At 37.8% G+C, this 24,812-nt stretch overlaps 1 protein-coding gene across 1 annotated transcript in view; it reads right to left on the bottom strand.

The window, feature by feature from the left end:
• Positions 1-23,710, bottom strand: part of pparab (peroxisome proliferator-activated receptor alpha b) — a 36,298-nt gene extending 12,588 nt beyond the window's left edge. Inside the window, exons 1-3 of the mRNA XM_084398003.1 lie at positions 23,481-23,710; positions 7,606-7,851; positions 5,206-5,363 (exon numbers count right to left, since the gene is read on the bottom strand). Coding sequence (XP_084254129.1) covers positions 5,206-5,363; positions 7,606-7,813 — 366 coding nt within the window. The 5' untranslated portion in view covers positions 7,814-7,851; positions 23,481-23,710. The remainder of the gene's footprint in view (positions 1-5,205; positions 5,364-7,605; positions 7,852-23,480) is intronic.
• Between the last annotated feature and the right edge of the window lie 1,102 nt (positions 23,711-24,812).

The following is a 24,812-nucleotide window of genomic DNA, read 5'->3' as shown; positions in this document are numbered from 1 at the left end:
AAATCACTCAGTCTGTGATTTAACGAAATAAGTATATGCGCCGCGGGTTTCAGAGTGAAGCGCGGCGCAGGTTACGCGCTTCAGCAACTCGGTTAACAATAGGGTTGCCAACTGTCCCGAATTAGCCGGGACGTCCCGTATTTTGGGTCTAATTTATTTGTCCCTTGTCCCGATTAAATAGACTGCTACGCTGATCTAACCACTGACTGATACAACAGCAACACGACACTTGAGAATGATCACGACACCGCGTCATCCAATCACAGCCCACACTCACGCGCATCAGACCATACGAATAACAAACTCTAAATTGAGAATTAATTATTCTTTTGGGACAAATTATTGTTTGATCTGCTGTCTGGTCGCTCCAGGTTCGATCCGGAGATTCCGGACTCACGCTAAATCCCTTTCACTGTCCGGCCGGGTTTTGATTTCGGCGATTTCGGCGGTTTTGGTGAATTCAAACAACGTGATTATTGTTCATGAGTCCCAACATCCAGCCACGCAAGAAAACATGAAATCTTCCCGAGGGAAAAGTATGCTATTACTTTCTTTAATTTCTTTAAAATGTAGTTTATACAATCTAAAAAATGCTGGGTCGTTTCAACCCAACGTTGGGTCAAATACAGACAAACCCAGCCATTGGGTTAAATTTTTAAATTACATTTTTAACCCAACTTTAACCCAAAGTTAGGTTAAAACAACCCAGCATTTTTTAGAGTGTAATGTTACAAAAACTTTCTATTTCAGATAAATGCTATTATTTTGAGCTATGGTTTGTGACTTTTTTATGTGACCTTAAAATTCGTTTTAGAATTAAATTGTACATAAATAGGTTAAGCAAAACAAATTTGTTTATATCTGAGAACATTTTAAACACATACGACCCTGAAATGACATATACTGTGTGATACAGTACAAATATTTTGAGTGTCCCTTATTTTCCTGTAAAGAAACACGATTGTCCCGCATTTTTCTTTTCTGAAGTTGGCAACCCTGGTTAACAAACCCCATTTTGTGTCGCTTATAACGTTCATCAGGGGAAACAACGTGCATCATTTCTCCAGATTTGTAACGTAAATCACTTATAAGCCCTCTGCAACACAGGAGAATACATCAATATATTTCGAAATATGAGAATTGTTGTTTACATTTTTTCCGGATTACTCGATTAATCGTCAAAATAATCAACCGATTATAAAATTAATCAGCCCTTTTTGAACATATTTGACGATTAACCTCTGCTTCAACGGCCAGCATCGCCATACAACCATTTGAAACCTTGAAATCAAAGCTTTATTCTCCTCAGTATCCCTGGAAATAACGAACAGGCCAGATCCGAATGTCGTAAATGCGTCCAAAGCATGAAATCAAGCGGCTTGCACAATCTGGCAAAGCGATGAAGACGACCAGCGGTTTGCCAGCGAGAGCAGAGACTCAAAGTGCAGGCTGGCAAGAAGGGAAGGGGTTGTAAAAACTAATGGATGTTGCTTCACACATATTGAGCCATTTTGTCCCTGGAAACACTGTTTCGAAAGGGAGATTATATGGAGAGACACAGAGGGAGATGGAGAGGAAGAGGAGGAGAGGTTGAGTCGAGGACAGAAACGCGGGAGGTGTTGGTCCCGCTGGAAGACGACCGCATGTTCCTCAACCGGCCAGATCACGGGCATCTAACGTGACCGAGCAGATGGAGGCGCAGGGGAGTGAGTTATGAAATCAATAGTTATGGCTCTAAAATCTGATTCAATGAGCTAATGTTTGCTGTAAAGCACATCAAATAAATTCTATATTAATATTAACACGCACTAATGCTACAACTTTCTGTCATATTCATTTGTTAACAAAACAAGTATTCATTACTTCAGTGAGCTCTTTGTTTCTGCCTTAAACTTTTACATTGTTTAAATTAATACATTTTTCGCTAACTGTGATTATGTACATTTCTGAAATGCATAACTAAGACAGTTTCCCCTGATAGCAGATCACTCTAAATTGTAATGTGGACTCATGCATTTTCAGTAAAGCTGCTTTGAAACGATGTGTATTGTGAAAGCGCTATACCAACAAATGTGAATTGAATTGAATTGGATATTAGGGGTGGTAATGAGTGCACTTATATCTAAAGGCCATTCACACTGGACGATAACTTTATTGGTAACAAATACTACAAATTGTTCTAAATATAAAAGAATAGCAGAGTCCGCACCACAACTATAACGATATTGTCGAAATCACGTTTTTTTTCCAGCTGATAAACGATAAAAACACTGACAGCCAATCAGAATCCACCTGACTTTAAAGAGTTTGAGCATTTAAAGTGGCAGACGACAAAACTGCAGCGCGCTTATAATAATGATGTGGACGCTAATATAGCAATCGATATAGTTATCGTTCTTGGTGTGAACCTGAACGGGCCTTAGGAGTGCTTCATTATGAATATCTGAAAAGTTCTAGACAAGCGCATTTGAGCTATTTTTCTCTTTTTCTAAGCATCATTGCTGATGACATCATAGATCTGAATTCACACTAATGCCATTTTGACATTTCAGACTTCAATTCTGAATTTTGGAATCATTGATGCATCGGAGAATCATTTTATCTCCCACCTTTAATTAATATGCAATGTAAATATGTGAGCCTGGACCACAAAACCAGTCACATGGGTCAATTTTTTGACTAAATTGAATTAAAAGTTGAATAAATAAGCTTTCCATTGATGTATGGTTTGTTATGATAGGACAATATTTGGCAGATATAAAACTATTTGAAAATCTGGAATCTGAGGGTGCAAAAAAATCGAAACATTGAGAAAATCTCCTTTAAAGTTCTCCATTTATGTTGACGATTGTGGTGCATTCACTCACAAAAATACATTTACGGTAGGAAATTTACAAAATATCTTTACTTAATATCCTAATGATTTTTGGCATAAAAGAAAAAAAAATTTGACCCATACAATGTATTGTTGGCTATTGCCACAAATATCCCCGTGCGACTCGTGACTGGTGACGTGACGAGTCTAATGAAATGCGCTTTACCTGGCGTACTGCTCTTACTCCACAGTATTAGAAATGAGTATAAATAAGTATATAAGCCTGTATAAACGATACACACTGCATCATGACATCACACAGGCTTTATTTAACCCCTACTAAAGCATGCTGACCTCTGCAGCTGTGTCCCTGCGGCCTGGCTCAAGCGGTCACATAACTTACACGGGACGGGGCGAGGACGCACCTGTTGCCCGTGTTTTAACATCAGGGTCGAGGCCAGAGCTTGACAGGCCTACTGTAAGTCGGGTGACAAATGAATAAATAGCTTCCAGCGTTTCTTTGCGATCAGAGAGTATTGTGGGAGGAGAAGCAAGTTATGAAGAGAGGTGTCAAAATATACAGAACCATAAAGATGAGCATTATATGGAAATGTCATAAGAGATGCAGTGCAAGCATTAGTTATCGGTTTGATCAATGTTCGTTAACGATGGCACTGTCAACTGATTTTTAATAATAATAATATTGATTTAAAAATAATAATTAATTAATGAATAAATACATATTATTATTATTATTATTAGTGCTCAACCGATACAGATTTTTTTTTAAATCCGATGCCGATATCTTCGAGAGCAGGGTGGCCGATATAAAGCCAATATATTTATAATTAACATTTATGTATGTTATATCAATATATATAAAAAGAAAAATGAATCGGCCAATGCCGATATCTAACAAAAATGTCCAATATCGGCCGATATATCGGCATTGGCGATATATCGGTCGGCCACTAATTATTAATGTATTATAGTATATTTACCCGTTACATGTTAAGTTTTGATTGATGTAGTTTAATGATTATTGTAAATATTGTGATAATATATGAAAACATCCTACTTTGACATCATTGATAAATAATTATAATTAAAAAATAAGATATATATATATATAATTAAAAAAAGTTATATATATATATATATATATATAATAAAAATAAAAAACTATATATATATATATATATAATAAAATAAAATAAACTATATATATATATATATATAAGATAAGGCGTTGTCGGGAAAATTTGTCTTGCGTTCCTACCCCAAAGCAACAAATAAAATAAAATTCCTTATCAAAATTTATAAGGAAAGACAAGTATTTTGTTTAGGCTTGGCTTGTAGGGAATTCCAAACCTGCGTATATTCAAACGCACATAACTATAGAACCCATTCTAAATGCGCATGTGAACGCCATCAGCGTTTCTCACAGGTTCGCGTTTAAAGTCTGTGTAGAGAGAATGGTGTCGTCTTAGCGGCCCCTAATTTAATAACAAATGATCATTGCGACGGAACCAAATCAATTAAAACTAACTTTAGATGGAAATAACTTAACTCTGCTGTAAAGCCGAAACAATCTCTGTTACCTAAATTATACGCTTATCTCTGTGAAGCTGCTTTGAGACAATCTACATTGTTAAAAGCGCTATATAAATGAAGATGACTTGACTTGATATATATATATATATTAGCACATATTATTTGCAACAAACAACTGGCTCCAGTATTAGTAAATGCTTAACACATCAAGGATATTCACTCTGTATCTGCTCAGTCTCTTTCGAGCTCACTATTTTAAATACTTCAAAATGTTTTAATTTTCCAAAAAAAGTGTTTTTCTGGCCTTCATTCAGCTCTTAGACATTAAAACACATGTAAACACATCTGTGGTGAGAACAAGTCCCATCATTTTTGTTGTTTTCTGACAGCAATATTATGACTAATGTGTCCTTTAGACACAGATCTGAGGGCAAAACATCCTCGATGACCTTTAGTGAGGCCGGTTTTCTGCTCAGAGCCAATCAGGAGAGTGCGTCCTGGGGCGTCGTCAGTGCATGTGAGAGTAGTTATACAGAAAAACTTCAGTCGTATTGATGAACGAGGAAGCGCAGAGGATTGAGCAAAACAAAACAACAACACATACTCTCAGCTAAGCTTACGCTACTCCTACATCATACGTCATGCGTCGGGTCAGAGGTCACTCTCCCGCCGGAACTAGACACGCGGGTACGGCCGTTACCGGAAGCCAGTGATTATAGTTTATAAAGTTATAAATATGGATATTTTTTATATATGGATATATTCTGTGCTTCAGAAAGCCCTTTATTAACCCCTGGAGTAAATTATGGGTTCATTTTCATTTTTGGGTGTCTCACCTTGCAGCCTTCACATGCGTGAACTCCATAGTGGTATCCTGACGCGCGGTCCGAGCACACGCGGCACTCCAGGTTCAGAGAGGTGGAGGTGAACTCTTCTGGTCCCGCCGGGCCACCGTACACACATGATGACGGGCTGGACGCAGGAGTCAGGGCATCTACACGAGTGAGCAAACACATGTGCACACTTAAAAGTGATCTAAATCACGACTAGAAAGTCACTCATTCAACAAAACAAAAAACAAATACGCACACTTAAAAATGATCTATAAGGGAATTAGAAAATCAATGTCATTCAATAGAATAGAATAGAATTTTTTTAATAAATAAAAATGGCAAAGAAACACACTAAAATACATACAATATATTACAATACAAAATCTATCTATATATCCGTCCCCATATACACAACCGAGTTTAATGTTTATGAAAGAAGTCTTTTCTGCTCACCAAGGCTGCATTTATTTGATTAAAAAATTCAGTAAAATCAGAAATATTGTGAAATATTATTACAATTTAAAATAAGTGTTTTCTGTGTGAATATATAGTAAGGTGTAATTTATTCCTTTGATCAAAGCTGAATTTTCAGCATCATTACTCCAGTCTTCAGTGTCACATGATCCCAATATGATGATTTGATGATCAAGAAACAATTCAGATTATTATTAAGTACATACATTATGAGTACACACACACATATATACAAAGTTTTGCAGTGTAATAACAAAGAGAGCAGTGTGAAATTACTATTAGTCTTCTAATAATCACTAAAATACTTCAAAATCTTTACATTTGACAACATTTTATGACAAAACATTAAGCCACCTGTTTACCTCCTTGTGAGAAATCCAATTCACTGCTCTGACTTTCTGCTGCTTCATCATCACACATTTCCATGATGTCATTTCCTCATTTCTCATGTATGGTGTTTTAACCTCAACACTACAACACTACTCAACCACAACAGCAGGTTATGATTCTGAAACAAATCATTTCTGCCCTTGAGGTTTAAATTTAGGAATGTGAAGTTTGTTCACAGAAATAATACGGATTCCATTGAGCTTCTAGAAGTGAAAACTAGGTCAGACATTCCAGAACCACAAGATTAACCAAAAACTGCAACACAACGAGGTCTAAAAGGTCAAACATGTCAAATGATTCTAGATAATTTGCACATACATAACATCTGACAAATCAGTGGGATATGCGCTGAGAGCAATGAGGAAACACCTTCATTTTCTGCCTGACAGCATATGAAAGTTATTATGCTGCATAATAACCACAACATTCTCTATGCAAGTATATGAAGGCAAAAACATGTTGAACTACTTTAAAACAATTTTTAACAAGCATTTTTTTTTAAACATCCCATTATGAGATATGATGATGAAAAAACCCTTTCTTTGGGATGATATTTCTTTCATATATCTTATGTTTTTATCATATTGGCAAATTGTTTCTCTTCATTTTCTTTCATAAGCATAAGTCTGACAAAATTTAAATGCTAACAATATGTTAGCAAAGCAATAACATCTGGATTTGCATTCTTATGTAGAGTAGTTCCTGGTTTTATTCTTTGCAAATCAGCTGCAAATGTAATGTAATGCAATGCATCTTTGCAAATCAGCTGCAAATGTAATGCAATGTAATGCAATGCAATGCAATGCAATGTAATGTAATGTAATGTAATGCAATGCAAAGTCATGCAAAGTAATGCAATGCAATGTAATGTAATGTAATGTAATCTAATGCAATGCAATGCAATGCAATGCAATGTAATGTAATTCAATGCAATGCAATGCAATGCAATGTAATGTAATGCAATGCAATGCAATGCAATGCAATGCAATGTAATGTAATGTAATTCAATGCAATGCAATGTAATGTAATGTAATGTAATGTAATTCAATGCAATGTAATGTAATGTAATGTAATGTAATGCAATGCAATGCAATGCAAAGTCATGCAAAGTAATGCAATGAAATGCAATGTAATGTAATGTAATGCAATGCAAAGTCATGCAAAGTAATGTAATGCAATGCAATGTAATGTAATGTAATGTAATGCAATGCAATGCAATGCATTAATGTAATGTAATGCAATGTAATGTAATGCAATGTAATGTAATGTAATGTAATGTAATTCAATGCAATGCAATGTAATGTAATGTAATGTAATGTAATGTAATGTAATGTAATGCAATGCAAAGTCATGCAAAGTAATGCAATGTAATGTAATGTAATGTAATGTAATGCAATGCAAAGCAATGTAATGTCATGCAATGCAATGCAATGCAATGCAACGCAATGCAACGCAGTGCAATGAAATGCAATTCAATTGCATGGAAAAGTGTCTTTTCTTAAAAAGTCAGAGTGTGTTTGAGTGGCAGCATCTGGGTACCTAACGCAGTGGAGCTCTCCGATCCGGAGCCCAGACCCGACGACTGGTTCTCGGTCACCTCGAAGCTGCTGAGAGCGTCTTCATCCATGGACTGAGAGATGTCCTGAAGGTCTCCCATTCCCCCGATGAAGTCCCTGCACAACGGGCTGTCCAGCACTGCGTCGTTCAGCGGCGACGGGGCGCTGTAGTGGTTCTCCATGTCTACCATGCTGGCGGACAGGGCCAGAGCGAGAATCACACATCAGCCTGGAGGAACCACATGGACATATTAAAGAAAATGTATTGTATATATAGATACTGTAACCGGAGCACATGATATATATAGTTTTTAAATTGTTTATAGATAGATATATAGTTTTATTTCAATAAATGAAAACAACTTTTTATCGTTTTTTAGCAATAACAACACAGAATCACACCAGGGTTAGGGTTAATCACAGGTTAATCTCAACATAAATCACAGTTTCGTTTAATTTAATTAAGGTACAACAAATAACAGCTTGTCAGATATTATAGCCCTACTAAAAGCTTTACGTTGTCTGCAATATTTTTTATCAGCAGTAATTATGGTTAAGTTCACCCTAAATAGCCTTATCTACACGTCTGTGTTGCGTCTGTCTGACACCGAGAGAAAATCAGAGAGCAAAACCAGGCCACAGGAGCTGCGAGCTCGAAAGAGACTGAGCAGATACAGAGTGAATATCCTTGATGTGTTAAGCATTTACCTCTGTTTTGAGGTCATGCGAGTTTCATGAACTTATGACACAATGCAACATGTTAATAGTTCATCTGAGGGCTAGATCACATGACTTCAGAGCGAGTTTATAAATAACAGGTTCAAAAAAAGTATCACATGAAATTACCATGGTACTGAGAGTTTTTCTAAGCAATGAGATGAAATGGAGAGTAACTTGATTCTCCAGAGAGAAAAAAAAAACATCTTCTCATCAAGTTAATTTGATCAATTAAATTTAAAGTTTAAGTATATTTTCCAAGTATGCATACTAAATTCAATGCACTAAAAGTATACTTGTGTACTACTACAATACTTCTTGGGACTAAATTGGCCCACTTTTTAGGTTATAAAAGTATACTTTTAAGTGTAACAGAAGTAAACTTTGAGTACACAAACATTTTTCAAAAACATTTCTAAACATGTACGTTTATTAGATAGTATGTAAAACATATGCTGGAGAGTACTTCCTCATAGAGGCCAATATGTAAGAAAAACAGTATTTAACTGGGAACTTTCAGTATCAACTTTTGTTAAACTTTTAATAAATCGGTGTTAACTTGTGTTTTAATGATTTAAAACTAATTAGACACACTTTTTGATTACTAAAAGGTCATTTAAACATTCAAACTGAATTCAGAAAAATAAAAAAAATAAAAATGGAATTGGGACAGCAATTTAGGAAAACATCAAACTGATTCCATATGTCATTATAGACGAAGAAACATTCTTTCCATAGTTACATATATTCAAGGTAAGTGAAAAAAAACCTGTCACTCACTAAGCCACGCCTTAACAACCAATTCTATTTTGGGGAACAAAGATTTTGTTCAAAATGGAGTGCTTGCATACCGCAAAGGATATACAGTGCTATGCATAAGTGAATACACCCATGCTAAAGTTGACTAAAAAGAGGAATAAAAATCATATTTTGGAAATTGATCTTAATGCCTTAATTTAAAAAATTAGGAAAAATCCAACCTTTAAGGACACCAATTTTCTTTGTGAATGAATAATGTATCGTAAATAAATAAATGTTCTTCCTTAAAATACATGGTGCATAAGTGAGTACACCCCTATGTTAAGTTCCCATAGAGGCAGGCAGATTTTTATTTTTAAGTATTTTTAAAAAAAAAAATTAGGATACTATGCATAAAAATACTTAAAAATAAAAATCTGCCTGCCTCTATGGGAACTTAACATAGGGGTGTACTCACTTATGCACCATGTATTTTAAGGAAGAACATTTATTTATTTACGATACATTATTCATTCACAAAGAAAATTGGTATCCTTAAAGGTTGGATTTTTCCTAATTTTTTTAATTAAGGCATTAAGTTCAATTTCCAAAATATGATTTTTTATTCCTCTTTTTAGTCAACTTTAGCATGGGTGTATTCACTTATGCATTGCACTGTATTGCATACTACTATGGAAACGGTAGCATGCAAAACTGTGATTTATATTAAAATTGTGAAAATATTTTGCAGCACTAAATAAAGTACAGACTTTAAAGCTACACTGTGCAATTTTTTAAGTTGATTCTTAGCAAAAAACACTTTGTTCTTTCAAAATGACATGTGCTCATTAATGTGTAATTACTTCTACCAACTAATCAAGTATTCTCGTAAGCGTATAATCTGCCATTTAGAATACATACGAGCGAGTCGCTCGACTGGCGGCAGCCATGTTGCGCCTCCATCTTGAAAATACATGTGCCAAAGAGGGACATACCTGGAAATTCAAGCTTCGCCTTTCGCGTTTTGACACTCAGTGGCACCGAGACGAATGCGAGGGGGAGATTACTCGCGACTGCCGGCAGATTTGAAATAATACGCCCACAGTAGGAGTTAAAACGCCCTCGGAATGGGAGGGGCTAGAAAGTAATATTCAGTGGGTAGTCATAAACAATTTCACCACTAGATGGGAGAAAATCCTACACAGTGTAGCTTTAACAATTGACCATAGAAATGGTAACAGATATGTCAATAGAAAAGATAACTTATATTTTTAAGGGATAAATATACGGTTTATGATGGAGTTTGGGGACTTTTCAGATCGTTCTTAAAAAGTGGTGGAGCTGGAAATGTGTTAATAGAAGACTAAGAAAAGAGGTGGTATTGAATATCAGTTTAAAATACTGAGAAGCTAATTCTTTTTGTGTGTGTGTGTTGTTGTTTTCTATGTTACATGGAAATGTATATGTATGTGTTTAGTTAAAATGTAATAAAAAAGTAAAAAAAAAACAATTGACCATTAGCTTTTTTATATTTATACTCATAAACCACAGAGGGCTTTTGAACACCAATGAAATGAAAATGTAAAAAATGAGCAGGCGACCCAATCAGCCGCAGTAGAATAAATACTTCGCCGCTTCACGATTATGTAGGCCTAAGACTCGTGCGATTAAACAAAGGTCCTGTATGTAATGCGAGCTTGTTGAATGTGTGCGGCTCCATGTTTAACACCTACTCGCTCCGCCAGGACACACTGTTCCCTGTTCACTCGTCTCAGCCGGACACACACCGGGCAGGAGACACCGCGAGAGCAGCCAGTGGTCACAGTCACAGACACACGGGCCAAACGCCAGGGCATTTCCAACACACCACCAGAAGTACATGTGTACGGTATTTATCCGGCTGGACAGTACAACCATATGGCATGTAGAGTTTTCCAGGGGCAGCGATTTCCATTCTAGATCAGTGGACGCTGCCAAAACATTTCTGTCACTTATTTTTCTCAATAGTATTTTAGTTTTTTCCCCTAAAATCCACTTAAATTAATTCGAGGTTTGGCTTTTGGCGAGTTTTGACCCTAAAAAATGTGGGCCAAAAATTTGATTTTTTTTTTTTTTTATGAAATTATTGTTCTATATTTTAGTTCGTTAATGTTTTTTATTCAATATTTTGTATTTTTAGGGGATTTTTTTGTACAAAATTATATTTATGCTGTAGATATAATCCATTTATTCACTTTTTGAGCATGGACCTGAAAACTAAATTTCCAACTTAAATCGTGAATGTTTTGGACCACAGACTTAAGTTTGGCCTCTTTTTAAAGATGACACTTGACATATTATTCCTGAAGTGAAAAAAGTTATACAATTTTACATTTATTGTTATGAGAAATGCAAAAAAAATATCATAAATTTTTTTTATATGTTTTCCAAAACACGTTTTACTCTAAAACTGTGAGAAAATCAAAGCCATAAATCTAAATAAGCTGTGTACCAAATTTAAGCTTAATATCTCAACAAAAAACAAAAAAGCTTTCAGTAAGATTTTGTTTGGGCGCAGTACCAAACGCTTCCACTAGATGAAATTCGCACATATATCAATTATATATGATTGCAATTTGCATATATATGTGTGAATACTTTGCCGCCACCAAAGTCTAGACTCTAGAGTAACAGTATACACTGACTGAACTCTTTTATTTCCCAAGATCAAATAAATATCCTGTTTTTAATTATATTACCTTTTTAAGTAGTAAGAAACTGATGCAAACAATATAATTAACAACAAATGAAGTTCATCATAAGGTTAGAGCTAAGACCAACAATTATGAGGAGTAATGGATTAGTTATTAGCTTCAGGACAGAGTCTTGGACGGCCAAGGACGATCTTAGTGAATCAATGACGACTCCTGCAACAGCATTATAATAAGAGTGGATTAAAAGCGAGATATAGGGCGGCCCGGACAGAAACACTACACGCACTTACAGTCTGTTTGAATGAAGTGTCCTGAAAGTCATCAATGCATGAAATCCATCATGACGTCTATCAAAGATACTAGCTAACAAAACAATAAAAAATACAAAACATCTGAGCTCATTCCCACTAGAATTTGAGTCAGAACAGCATGTGCAAAACCACAACAAAACCACACCTTCCTCTTGAGTTTATACATGTGATCTGATGTTTGTGTGTCTTTACACATGGAAAGTACTCATAGTCCAGCAGGGTTCAGTGGCAAATGCTTCACGCGCCTGGTGTACGTGTCTTGTTTCAAGTTGCAATTCAACACACAACATGACCTAAATTGTGGGGTTGGGGGTGGACGAGGGGCCAACGCAACAAAACCGGACACCAAAACCCGGTGACATCAGGATGGCACACTTCTCACGGTAACATTATCACGGTAACATTAAGGCCGCAGGACATCAGCGTCTGGGAGCGAAACAATCTGAAGTCATTCTTTAAAATGACTGGGAAAGTGCTTTCATTTGAGTGGAATCCGGTCACACAATAATATCTGAAATCATTGAATCAGTTGAAATGACTAAACAGCTCTTAATCTGGTTGTGGTCAGTGACGGATCAGTGCACGTTCAGGATTCGGCTCCAAGGACAATAGGTCAGACGTGAAAGTATGAATCTAAAAGAAAGAAATAAGCTGAAAATACAAACAAAGACATAAAAAGAAGCTAAATTTAAAACTATAGCAACCCTGCTTTGCATAAAAGCATTCATCAAATATGTAATATGTAATGTAAATGTCTAAAGGCCTACTTTTACATAAAACTTGGTGCGACACATCTTGATATATTTTGCTATATTTGGACGTCAACATAAAATCAAAATAGGCATTATTTACTTTCTAAAAAAAAGCCTTTATGCTGTAAAGTTGGGGTGTCGAAAAACATCATTGTTCAGGAAACTAAACAGTTTACCTGACCACTTTTATTATGAACTTAAAAAACACTCAAACTATGAGAAGTGACACAACGGAACGGGCCAAAAGATGTACGTTTTAATGAGTATAGCTTAAAGCAATGGTGCTCTACACAGGGTGAATTCAAAGACACATCTTTACCAAGCAAAGCACGCTAATTAAAAATATAAAAACTAAATCTGCTAAGATTTGAAAAGGAAAAAAAGATTCATAGACTTTCCAAAACGACCCAAAACGCTTTTTCGCAGTGCATTTGCTAAAAAAAAAAAATCGACACTATACCTGAAAATTACTACAAATATAAGTTCACTAGTTCACACTTACAAATAAGTCAGATAGAATAAATGCGTATTTGGCGTGCTGTCCGAGGAGAGGGCTCCGGGCTCGGTATTCGGCCCGAACCCAGAGTACTCCCCCCGTATTCCTGGCTGTAAAGATTGAGCCAAGAGTGAGGAGTCGGGGTGGTGGAGGGATGCTGGAAAACTGTCAAGGAATATTATGTGAGTTGACAGAGTGGATATATATATACTTCTTGTCATGCTGATTAGGGTAGACATAATTGTTTGATGACGAGTAGATTGGATTGATTATTTGAACGTGCTCCTCCCGAACTTTGTTTATAAAACATCATTAAAAGTATTGGTCAGTTCATCTCCAAATACAACAAATTCCCCTCTAAAACAACTTGCAATCTACACATATGGGGAAAAAAATATTAGCCTGTAATACATTTTCATGACTCAATCAAATACTGTTAAATAAATCCACTCGACCCTTGCCCTGGGTAGGCTATTCATCACATCACATTACAGGCGGATTCATGACATTCACCTGTTATCCACTTTAACCTGAAGAACAACAAACCAAATCAATGAATTAGCCTACAGGAAAGCTTGTCAAGAAATAAATAATGAAGAAGTGAAAACATAAATCTAAAGGGAAAAATATTGCTTTTGTGTATTACTCTTTTGTCTCTTTTGACTTTTAAGCAACCGCCCAGCATCCACCCAGCAACCGCACAGCAACCGCCCAGCAACCGCCCAGCATCCACCCAGTATCCACCCAGCAACCGCACAGCATCCACCCAGCATTCACCCAGCAACCAACCAGCAACCAACCAGCAACCACCGCCCAGCATCCACCCAGCAACCGCCCAGCCATCGCCCAGCATCCACCCAGCAACCACACAGCCTCCACCCAGCATCCAAGCAGCAACCGCAAAGCATCCACCCAGTAACCACACAGCATCCACCCAGTAACCACCCAGCAACCGCACAGCATCCACCCAGCAACCGCACAGCCTCCACCCAGCATCCACCCAGCATCCAAACAGCAACCGCAAAGCATCCACCTAGCAACCACACAGCATCCACCCAGTAACCACCCAGCAACCGCACAGCATCCACCCAGTAACCACCCAGCAACCGCACAGCATCCACCCAGTAACCACCCAGCAACCACCCAGCATCCACCCAGCATCCACCCAGCATCCAAGCAGCAACCGCAAAGCATCCACCCAGCAACCGCAAAGCATCCACCCAGCAACCGCACAGCATCCACCCAGCATCCACCCAGCCACCGCACAGCATTCACCCAGCATCCACACAGCATCCACCCAGCAACCGCAAAGCATCCACCCAGTAACCACACAGCATCCACCCAGTAACCACCCAGCAACCGCACAGCATCCACCCAGCAACCGCACAGCCTCCACCCAGCATCCACCCAGCATCCAAACAGCAACCGCAAAGCATCCACCTAGCAACCACACAGCATCCACCCAGTAACCACCCAGCAACCGCACAGCATCCACCCAGTAACCACCCAGCAACCGCACAGCATCCACCCAGTAACCACCCAGCAACCACCCAGCATCCACCCAGCATCCACCCAGCATCCAAGCAGCAACCGCAAAGCATCCACCCAGCAACCGCAAAGCATCCACCCAGCAACCGCACAGCATCCACCCAGCATCCACCCAGCCACCGCACAGCATTCACCCAGCATCCACACAGCATCCACCCAGCAACCGCACAGCATCCACCCAGCAACCGCAAAGCATCCACCCAGCAACCGCACAGCATCCACCCAGCATCCACCCAGCCACCGCACAGCATTCACCCAGCATCCACCCAGCATTCACCCAGCAACCACTCAGCATCCAGGCAGCAACCGCAAAGCATCCACCCAGCAACCACCCAGCCACCGCACAGCATTCACCCAGCATCCACCCAGCATTCACCCAGCAACCACTCAGCATCCAGGCAGCAACCGCACAGCATCCACCCAGCATCCACCCAGCCACCGCACAGCATTCACCCAGCATCCACCCAGCATTCACCCAGCAACCACTCAGCATCCAGGCAGCAACCGCACAGCATCCACCCAGCAACCGCAAAGCATCCACCCAGCAACCGCACAGCATCCACCCAGCATCCACCCAGCCACCGCACAGCATTCACCCAGCATCCACCCAGCATTCACCCAGCAACCACTCAGCATCCAGGCAGCAACCGCACAGCATCCACCCAGCATCCACCCAGCATTCACCCAGCATCCACCCAGCAACCGCCCAGCAACCGCCCAGCAACCGCACAGCATCCACCCAGCAACCGCCCAGCATTCACCCAGCATCCGCCCAGCATCCACCCAGCAACCGCCCAGCATCCACCCAGCATTCACCCAGCAACACAGCTACTGCATAGCAACCACCCAGCATTCACCCAGCCACCGCCGAGCAACCACACAGCAACCACACAGCAACCGCCCAGCATCCACCCAGCAACTACCCAGTATTCACCCAGAAACAACCCAGCAACCACCCAGCAACCACTCATGACACCCTAGCAAGCAACTGCATGGCAACAGCCAGGCATTGTGGTGGAAAGTTTTGCACGAGCAATTACAGTCATTTCTGGTCGACTTTGTGCAGTGCTCAATACCTTGTTTACTGGGTAAAACTGAAATTTACATGCGTAAATTCGACAGTGTGGTTGTAGCAAGCCTAATTTACAGCACCTGCAGGCCTCAGCAGAGAGTCCTGGCTCATTAACTCACAATCTCTCCTGAGCTGCTTACGGTCTGTCTGCCTCTGACATGGTCATTTAAGTGTGATGGACGTTTAGAGTCCTCATCAGACGGACTTAAGCAGCAAACACAACTTCAGTATCGTCTGTCAGGACAGAAGCTTCTGAGATTAAATCTGCAGTGAGACAACAGTAGATCAGGTCAAAGCGCAGGAAACGACACGTTTAAAACTGCTCTGTGTTGGTAACTGAAATTCCCCTCGGGGGGTCAATTAAGTCAGTCTGTCTTTCCGTCTGTCACTGGGTTTAGCGATACCGCCTTGCCTGGGTTAACCAAAAAGTGGTTTTGTATTTCAACAGGTCTCTTCAAACCCAACGTGCTGATGTTGCAATAAATACGTAAAGTATATACACGTGCGTGTCTATGTTTAAACAAAGTGGAAAACTCAGTCTGAAAACATCTGAGGGAGGAAGAAGCCGTCTGTGTACACTTTCACAAAAAGAAAACCGCACGTAAAAATTGCGTTCATGCATGCATAAACGTACATTAGTAAATGCAGAATTTGCAGGAAAAAGTGACAGATAAAGGGATACAAATTAACATTTTATCATCATTTCACCCTCACGTTGTTCCAAACCCATCAGACTTACTTTCTTCAATGGACAACAAAAGGAGATGTTTGGCAGAATGTCCAAGTTTCAGTTTTCAAAAGTGCATTGTGATTTGTAAAAGAAAAAAATCATACAAATATATCCTAACTGACCCCTAACAGTAGTGTACTGTACATGTTCTACTTAAAAAAGTCATTGAGACGTTGATGTTAACATTTACAGAGACACAGACAGGTGGTTAGGACTGAAAAACTAGTCAGCCCCGACCTGAAAATCCTGTTTTAGGAAAATAAACAGTGGGGGAACAGAGCGAGCGAGAACATTCCCATTCTCTTATGCTGAATAACTAAAAAAGAAGGGTCTGATTAGACGTGTCAGATTCCAAACGGTAGAACACGAGTCAGACAAACACCCTCAGAAAGAGACGAGGAGAGATTGGCATTTTGCTTATGATTTCGAGAGCAAGAAAACATTGCAGAGAGGGCAGAGAGAAGAAGCTAAACATGTTCTGACATGAGAGGAAATTTGTGATGATAATTACGTAAAACTAAAGACACTCAATCATGTAATGGTGCTAGTGGAGGCCGATTTGGTTTTCATTGTTTCTTGTGGCTTTTCTGAAATAATACTTGTTTCTGATTGGTCAAACATGGCCTTCTGCGGCCAAATATTTTTGCATGTTTACTGCTAAACAATATATTAGCCCAGGCTGTTTTTTTCTCACTTTGCTTTCTTTTTCCTCTCAACATAATAAATAAAATTCACATGCATTTATTTATTTATTTCTTTGGTAAGTGGCTGTGCAATACGCAGGTCATTTACAGTCAGATGGTCATTTTGCACAATAAAACTCCTTCAGGGTAATACAAGCTTAGCGTTTATTTAGCGTTTATGACCGTCTGACTGTATATTATCTCTTACGTGTTTGACACTGAGAGTTATTACATAATCCTGGCTAGTCAGGTTTTGAGTTTCACACTGTACATTTGTAAACCCTTGGTTAATGTGCATGTCTATGCAATTAAAACAGTAATGGTTTAAAACATCGTAGGTCTCTGCACATTCAAACTAGCGCATTAGGATACTCAAATGTGAGTATGGTTGGGAATCGAAAATCGATACTTAAGGTCAGGAATTGGATACTTGTTATAAAATTTTAATTTCGATTAGACTTATCATTTTAATGTGGTTTTAAACCATTCAAATAAGATGTGAAATAAATCTCAATTCTGCACAGGAATACTGAATTGAGTTCTCTTTCACGTTTTCTTGAGCTTGAAAAGAGAAATACACACAAAATTAAGTCAAAATATCCTCGTAAACACAGTCGGTCAAGTGTTGAGTTAATGTAGAGAGTTGAGAAAGAAAACTCGCGTGTAACAGTATAATGGATCAGTGCATCAGGTCTTAAAGTGACAGTAGCCTAATATTCCTGCTGTCGTCTGTGTCATTACTAGGTGCGTTTCCATTACAGATTTGCGCAAATCTTTTGCGATTTTTTTTTAATGTCGACAAAAAACTATTGCGAAATGACAGCGTTTCCATTGACCGATCTTATGCGACTAAAACTTCATTTTTTCCTCTCGCGTTAAGTAAAATCATTCCAAAAACCATGGCAACGGACGTTGGTAGTAGGGGTGGGGGAAAAATCGATTCTTAGATTAATCGCGATGCGGGACGTGGACGATTCTGAATTCATAAATGTCAAAAATCGATTTTCTAAAAAAAAAAAAAAAAAAAAAAAAAAAATTATAATAACGTAACATTGACGGAACGCAAAAGGCGGAACTCTGAAGCGGACGTGCAGTGCGCGCCGCGGACAGTCTGTGGCGTGCACATAACAGACAGCCAAATCCGAACGGCACCCTCTTCGTTAAAAGCTAACGTATGGAAAATTGGCAATTTCATTGTGATCTATTTAGTATTTTTTTGTATGAGAGCTAATTTCTGTATTGTTTAGTTTTCACATCAATATGCTGTAAACAGATCTGTATGCAATATGTGCAATGCCAGTCACAAAAAGTTACATTTTGACTGCAAGTTACTCTCTGCAGATGTTCATTCACTTTCTTTGTATAAGCTGTTTTTGATTGTGGTATACAGCAAACATTTCAAGTCATAACTCTTTATTATTTAGTTGTGTATAAGAGCGACATTGTATGTTACTAATTATTCAGAATATGCATAAGTCCACAAGCATTATATGATAGCTTCTGGTACATAATTCTATATTTTTGAACGAAAACTGTTTGTGAATTTGCTACAGCAAAATGTTTTTGTTTTTTTTTGTCTGAAGGATTATATTGCTCATTGGAAATAACAAGAGGATGTTGGTTAGAAGTCTATTATTGTATAGCAAAGCAGATGAGAGTAGATCATGATCAGAAACCTGATTAGAAATCATTATGAATAAAATCGAATTGTTTTGAATCGAAAATCTTTTTGAATCGAAAATCGATTTTGAATCGAATCGTGGCCTCAAGAATCGGAATCGAATTGAATCGTGAGATGGTAAAAGATTCCCACCCCTAGTTGGTAGGTTTATGTACTATATCCCAGCCACTGCACTGGCCATTATATTAATGGAAGGAGACGTATGTGTGTTTTCCAAGCATTAATGGTAAGGAAAGACCCTTATACTTGTGAGCGGCACATATGAGATGTTTCTGGGTTTCTCACTCATTTCTGCTTCGAGGTCTTTGATTGTGGGATTTATTTGAGGTTCAGAATCCATTATTCCTGTAATTATTTTGTCTGAATGAATGAAATGAATTTAATAAAGAACTCTGTCTCGTATTCTGTCCAAACACACCGCGTCGTCTACGTCAGGTTACCTGTAAATGCGCAAAAACTGTTTCCATTGCAGTTTTGCGAAATATTTCTTTTTCGAACTGCCTGAAAAAACTCAGACACTCAAAAAAGCGCTCATGCGAGCGTAAAAACTTTTTTGCGATAAATGGGAGTTTTTGCGAAATTGACGTGTTTCCATTGGGCGTATTTTCAATTCGCAATTTCACTTTGCGCAATCTGAAGGGTAATGGAAACGCGGCTACTGTTAGTCAAAGAACAAAATAAAAATAAAATCACTCACTGATCTTGACTGAATAACTTTTGTAACTTTAATACGGATTAATATAAAAAGAAAACTATGCCGTGTTATTTTACATGAGATATCAATTTCTGAACTCTGTTCAGTTGTATATATTTGTGCTATTGCTAATTTGCTAATTTGTTCTCATTGTATTGCTGATTGTTTACTTGTCTTTAATAATGTTTGAAATTTATATTAGTCTAGTTTATTAGTTAGTTCTTTGGGCTGCTGATTCTTGTGGTATTCGGTTGCAATGGAATGTTTTGCAAAAACACACAGAATAAATACTTTTGACATCGAAATGTTTGACTTATTTATTTGTTTAACCATATTGCAATCAAAACTGGGAATCGATAAGAATTGGAATAACTAAAATTCAAACGATACCCAATCCTACAAGCGAGAGGTTAAAAATTTTGTGTTGCATGGAAAACACAACTTAGGAACGTCATATGGGTGAGTAAATAATGACAGATTTTTAACAACTATTACTTTGACATGGGAAAAGAGAATTTTCTGTAAATATATTTTGCAAAGATTAAACACTAAAATACTCCACAGATGTCATGACAGATAAAGCTGAGGCCTACGGCAAAATAAAGGTCAACACAACTACGAAAACACAAAGTAAACTCCATGACCCTCACAGAACGTCCAGTTATGCAAGTTTATGGGGGTTGGTGCTTCAAGCAGTGTGTCTGCTTTAGCAATTTACACACCGGCCCCGCAGCGAGAATAGGACAGTCTGGTTTGTGTCCAGGGGTCTGTTGTATTAGCCAAGCAATGCCAGTTACAATTTAACCAATGTGTAGCAGAAATTACAAATGGTGGAATTACCGCAATTATGAGTTTCCCATTTGCTGACCTCTTTGTCGAACTTGTCGAACTAGTACTAGTTTACCGAGAGCTTGGGACTTTCTAGAACTTTCAACAAATGGAGCAACCAAATATGACAACCTGATCCACCAATGGCAAACCACAACCATCCAATCAACTCCGCCATACATTTGTTCTTGTTTGAGAAGCCATTTCACTCGGATATACATGAAAAGAAAAAAATGAAAATAGTTAAGAAAAAACTAATCTGACAACCTGTCACTAACTTGAGATCAACCAATAGCAAACCACAACCATCCAATCAGTTCGCCACAGACAAAATCAAGCTCCGCCCTACATTTGTTCTTGTTCGAGAAGCCATTTCACTCGGATATACATCAAAATAGCAAAGAAAAAAGAAAAAATAGAAAAGAAAAAACGAATCTGACAACCTGTCATTAACTTGAGATCAACCAATAGCAAACCACAACCATCCAATCAGTTCCCCACAGACAAAATCAAGCTCCGCCCCTACATTTGTTCTTGTTCGAGAAGCCGTTTCATCAAAATAGAAAAGAAAAACACTATCGCAATCGTTTCATGCTGACTTTAATGTAAACATAAAAGAATAGTCCAAATGACTAAAGTAAAGTCACATGATGAGATGTGACAGACACAAGTCATTATATGGTGAAAAAAAAATAGTTTTTCTTGTTAAGATTTTTTTTTTTTAAGTAAATTCATCTATCATACATGACTTTGAGAAGAATATAATGCATGAGTTAGACAGACTACTGTTATGGATTCCTAATTAAATTGCAACCTGAAGAACTGGTAGTGCAAATCTCCCAGAAAATTATGAAACATCAGTTATTATAAACTGAGATGGAAAAACCCAGATGGCATTTATGTAGCTGGTAAATCTGAGACAGGTACTGCAAGATCTAGGTCAAATTACAGAGAGCCATGTAATGCATGCTTCAACACACAGTCTGTCCGCGAGAACCCGTGTCCAGCAACATGCCCGTCTCTGCTGACAGTACTAGTTTCACTGTCAAAAGTTTTGAGTTTATTGGGGCTCGACAGCAGTTTATCCCTGAACGCAATTGTCACAGTAGAGCTGGAACCAATAAAACAGGTGGACAAATGAATGAAGATGCTCAGATTTTGGCCAATAAAACTAATTATTACTAGAGCAAACATCACTATTACACTTCCTCTTTGGATTAGGATAAGAAAAATCCCACTTACACCGAACAAAGCATCAGAGACGACTATTTCTTAACTCGAATGAATCAGTCCAGGTCTTCTAAGATGCCCATATACCACATAATAAACTCTCTATTGCAGCTCTGCAAACACATTAAAAGCATAAGCAATCTGTCTGATAACACTGCGACCAGCTTTATCGTGTTGAATATTTGAAGAAGGCGCCCTTAACATCGCAGATGTGCTGTGGGAGAGCAGTTTAGAGTGAATTACAGCAGGTTTGGGAGAAAAACAGCGCAGTAAACGCAGATTAGAGGATGCCTGCGCGGCGCTGAGAGGGTCTTGTAAATGCATGCTCAGCTAGCTGGTGATACGACACAAAGAGGTCACCAAAGGATTAAAGGACAGTATTAACCACTAAATTATCATGTAGTGTGTCTGACATGATGGAACTGGACCTTAACAACAAGTACTGTGGTGATAGCATAGTACAATAATGTTGTCAGATGGTCATAATTCCACTTGATACTCAATGATTCCCAAATTCATATATCATGGTATAATACTCCAGTTAGAGCTGCACGATTAATCGTTAAAAGATGCCGATCCTGATTCAATCATTTAAATTAGTACCGGAATAAAAGTTCGGATATGAACACCTTTTGAAAGTAACTTCAAATTGAGTTCAATAACATTATTACACCAGTAGGTGGCGACAAGTGACTGTTAAAAATGTATCTGTCATTGAATCATTTAGACTCAAAAACACGTCGTCCAGTAATGATCGCAAAGTCTTTATGAGTGAGTCATTGAATCATTCACTCAGCCCGATTTAAATAATAATAATAATGACGTCAAATTAATTCAATATATTTTTTAACAAACTGCAGAAATTGACATTTTGTCAGAACCTCTAGTAAATTACGTTATTTTGTTTAGTTGTCTGTTCAGAATCGTACAGCTCTAACTCTAAGATAGTTACCAAAAAAACACATGAACTACAAAACAATACAAAAAGTGAACTGCACTTAAAATAGGCAACACAGTCTTTATGCAAATGTATAAATATTTTTTCTTTTAGATTTTTTGTGAGATTAACCTACAAATTTAAACAAAGCCTGATTTACATACTTTTCTTGTTTTTCACTAATATTAATAATGTCATATAAAAATGTTTATAGTGAGTTTAAGTTTACAGTCAAGGTATACTATGGAATTAACAAATTAAAAGTCCCCAATTCGAGACACAGATTAACACTCAAACAGTGTCATAAGAAAGTAGCAGAAAACAGTAACTGCACCTGTGATTATATATATATATTATATATATATATATATATATATATATATATATATATATATATATATATATATATATAAAATATTATATTATGTAACTTTCACAACAAGAGCAAAAATCTCTGCTCTTCTCATATCTAAAAGGCATAGCAGCTAATGCAAACAAAACGATCTGATATGCTCAGATAAGCGTTGCAAAAGCATTGCTGTATGACTTTAAACAGACTATACTGTCGATATCTAATACATAAAAAAAACTAATATACAGTAACATAGCAAGAGTAACTACAATAGAACAGAACAGAACAGAATAGAATAGAATAGAATAGAATAGAATAGAATAGAATAGAATAGAATAGAATAGAATAGAATAGAAGTGCTCTCCTTTCACTTCACATAACAACACTGACTCTGACCTTTAGCTGCAGCAGCGAGTGCTCGTCGAACATCGGGTCTCGAGGCGTCAATGAGCCTGTAACGGTGCTGTCAGCGCGATCACTGCAGCATAATATCATTTATAATAATTAATATAAACACATAACCTCCGCCGAGTCCTGTCGCGCGCCTCCGCCGCTGTCAAACTGCAGCTGCAGGTCTCGCGCGCCTCCCGGAAACGGCGTCATGACGCACAGATGATCATGCAGACGTACAGACACACCCCCCGACACACCTCAGCGCTCGGCCAATCAGAGCGCAGGACGGCCCCCAGGCGCACTGGTGGAGGAGTGTGGTGTGTGGATGATGGCCAGTACATGATGATGAGATGATCTGAATGGTTGGACTGGGTTCAGGGGACATTTCTGCATGTCTGTCGACTGCATACAGTAACATTCAGATACTGTATCATCTCGCCATCATCCTGTGAACTTAAACAATGACAGAATGCAACAGGACTGATCCTGTACTGCAGGAATTAATGACTCATCAAGGCTGCATTTATTTGATCGAAAAAACAGTAATATTGTGAAATATTATTACAATTCAAAATAACGTTTTTAAATTTTAATATAGTTTAAAATGTAATTTATTCCTGTGATCAAAGCTGGATTTTCAGCATCATTACTTAGTCTTCAGTGTCACATGATCCTTCAGAAATCACTCTAATATGATGATTTATTATCAATGTTGTAAACAGTAATATATTTTTGCAGTTATAGGCTACTTATTTTTTAGGATTGTTTGATGAATAAAAAGTTTAACAAAAGAACAGCATTTATTTAAAATAGAAATCTTTTTTAACAATATGCACTACCGTTCAAAAGTTTGTGGTCAGTAATTTCTTTTCTTTTTTTTTAAAGAGAAATTTACATTTTTATTAAGCAAATATGTGTTAAATTAATAAAAAGTGATAATAAAGATTCATATTGTTAGAAAATATTTCTATTTGGAATAAATGCTCTTCTTTTTTTACTTTTTATTTCAGCAAATAATCCTGAAAAAAAGTATCACAAAAAAAAAAATGAAGCAGCAGAACTGTTTCCAATGTTGATAATAAATCATCATATTATAATGATTTCTGAAGGATCATGTGACACTGAAGACTGGAGTGAAAATTCAGCTTCGATCTCAGGAATAAGTATATTACAATAGAAAACACACTGTAAAAAATAATTCTGTAAAAAACGGTAAACTACTGGCAGCTGTGGTTGCCAGCATCATACCGTAAAAATACGGCGTGTTACTGTTAATGTTTAAACAGCTATAAATGCAGTTAAATTACAGTTTTATACTCTAGCTGACAAAACAAT

The sequence above is a fragment of the Rutilus rutilus genome, assembly GCF_951802725.1.
Source record: "Rutilus rutilus genome assembly, chromosome: 23".
Taxonomy (NCBI): domain Eukaryota; kingdom Metazoa; phylum Chordata; class Actinopteri; order Cypriniformes; family Leuciscidae; genus Rutilus; species Rutilus rutilus.
This window is presented reverse-complemented; position numbering and strand designations above follow the sequence as displayed.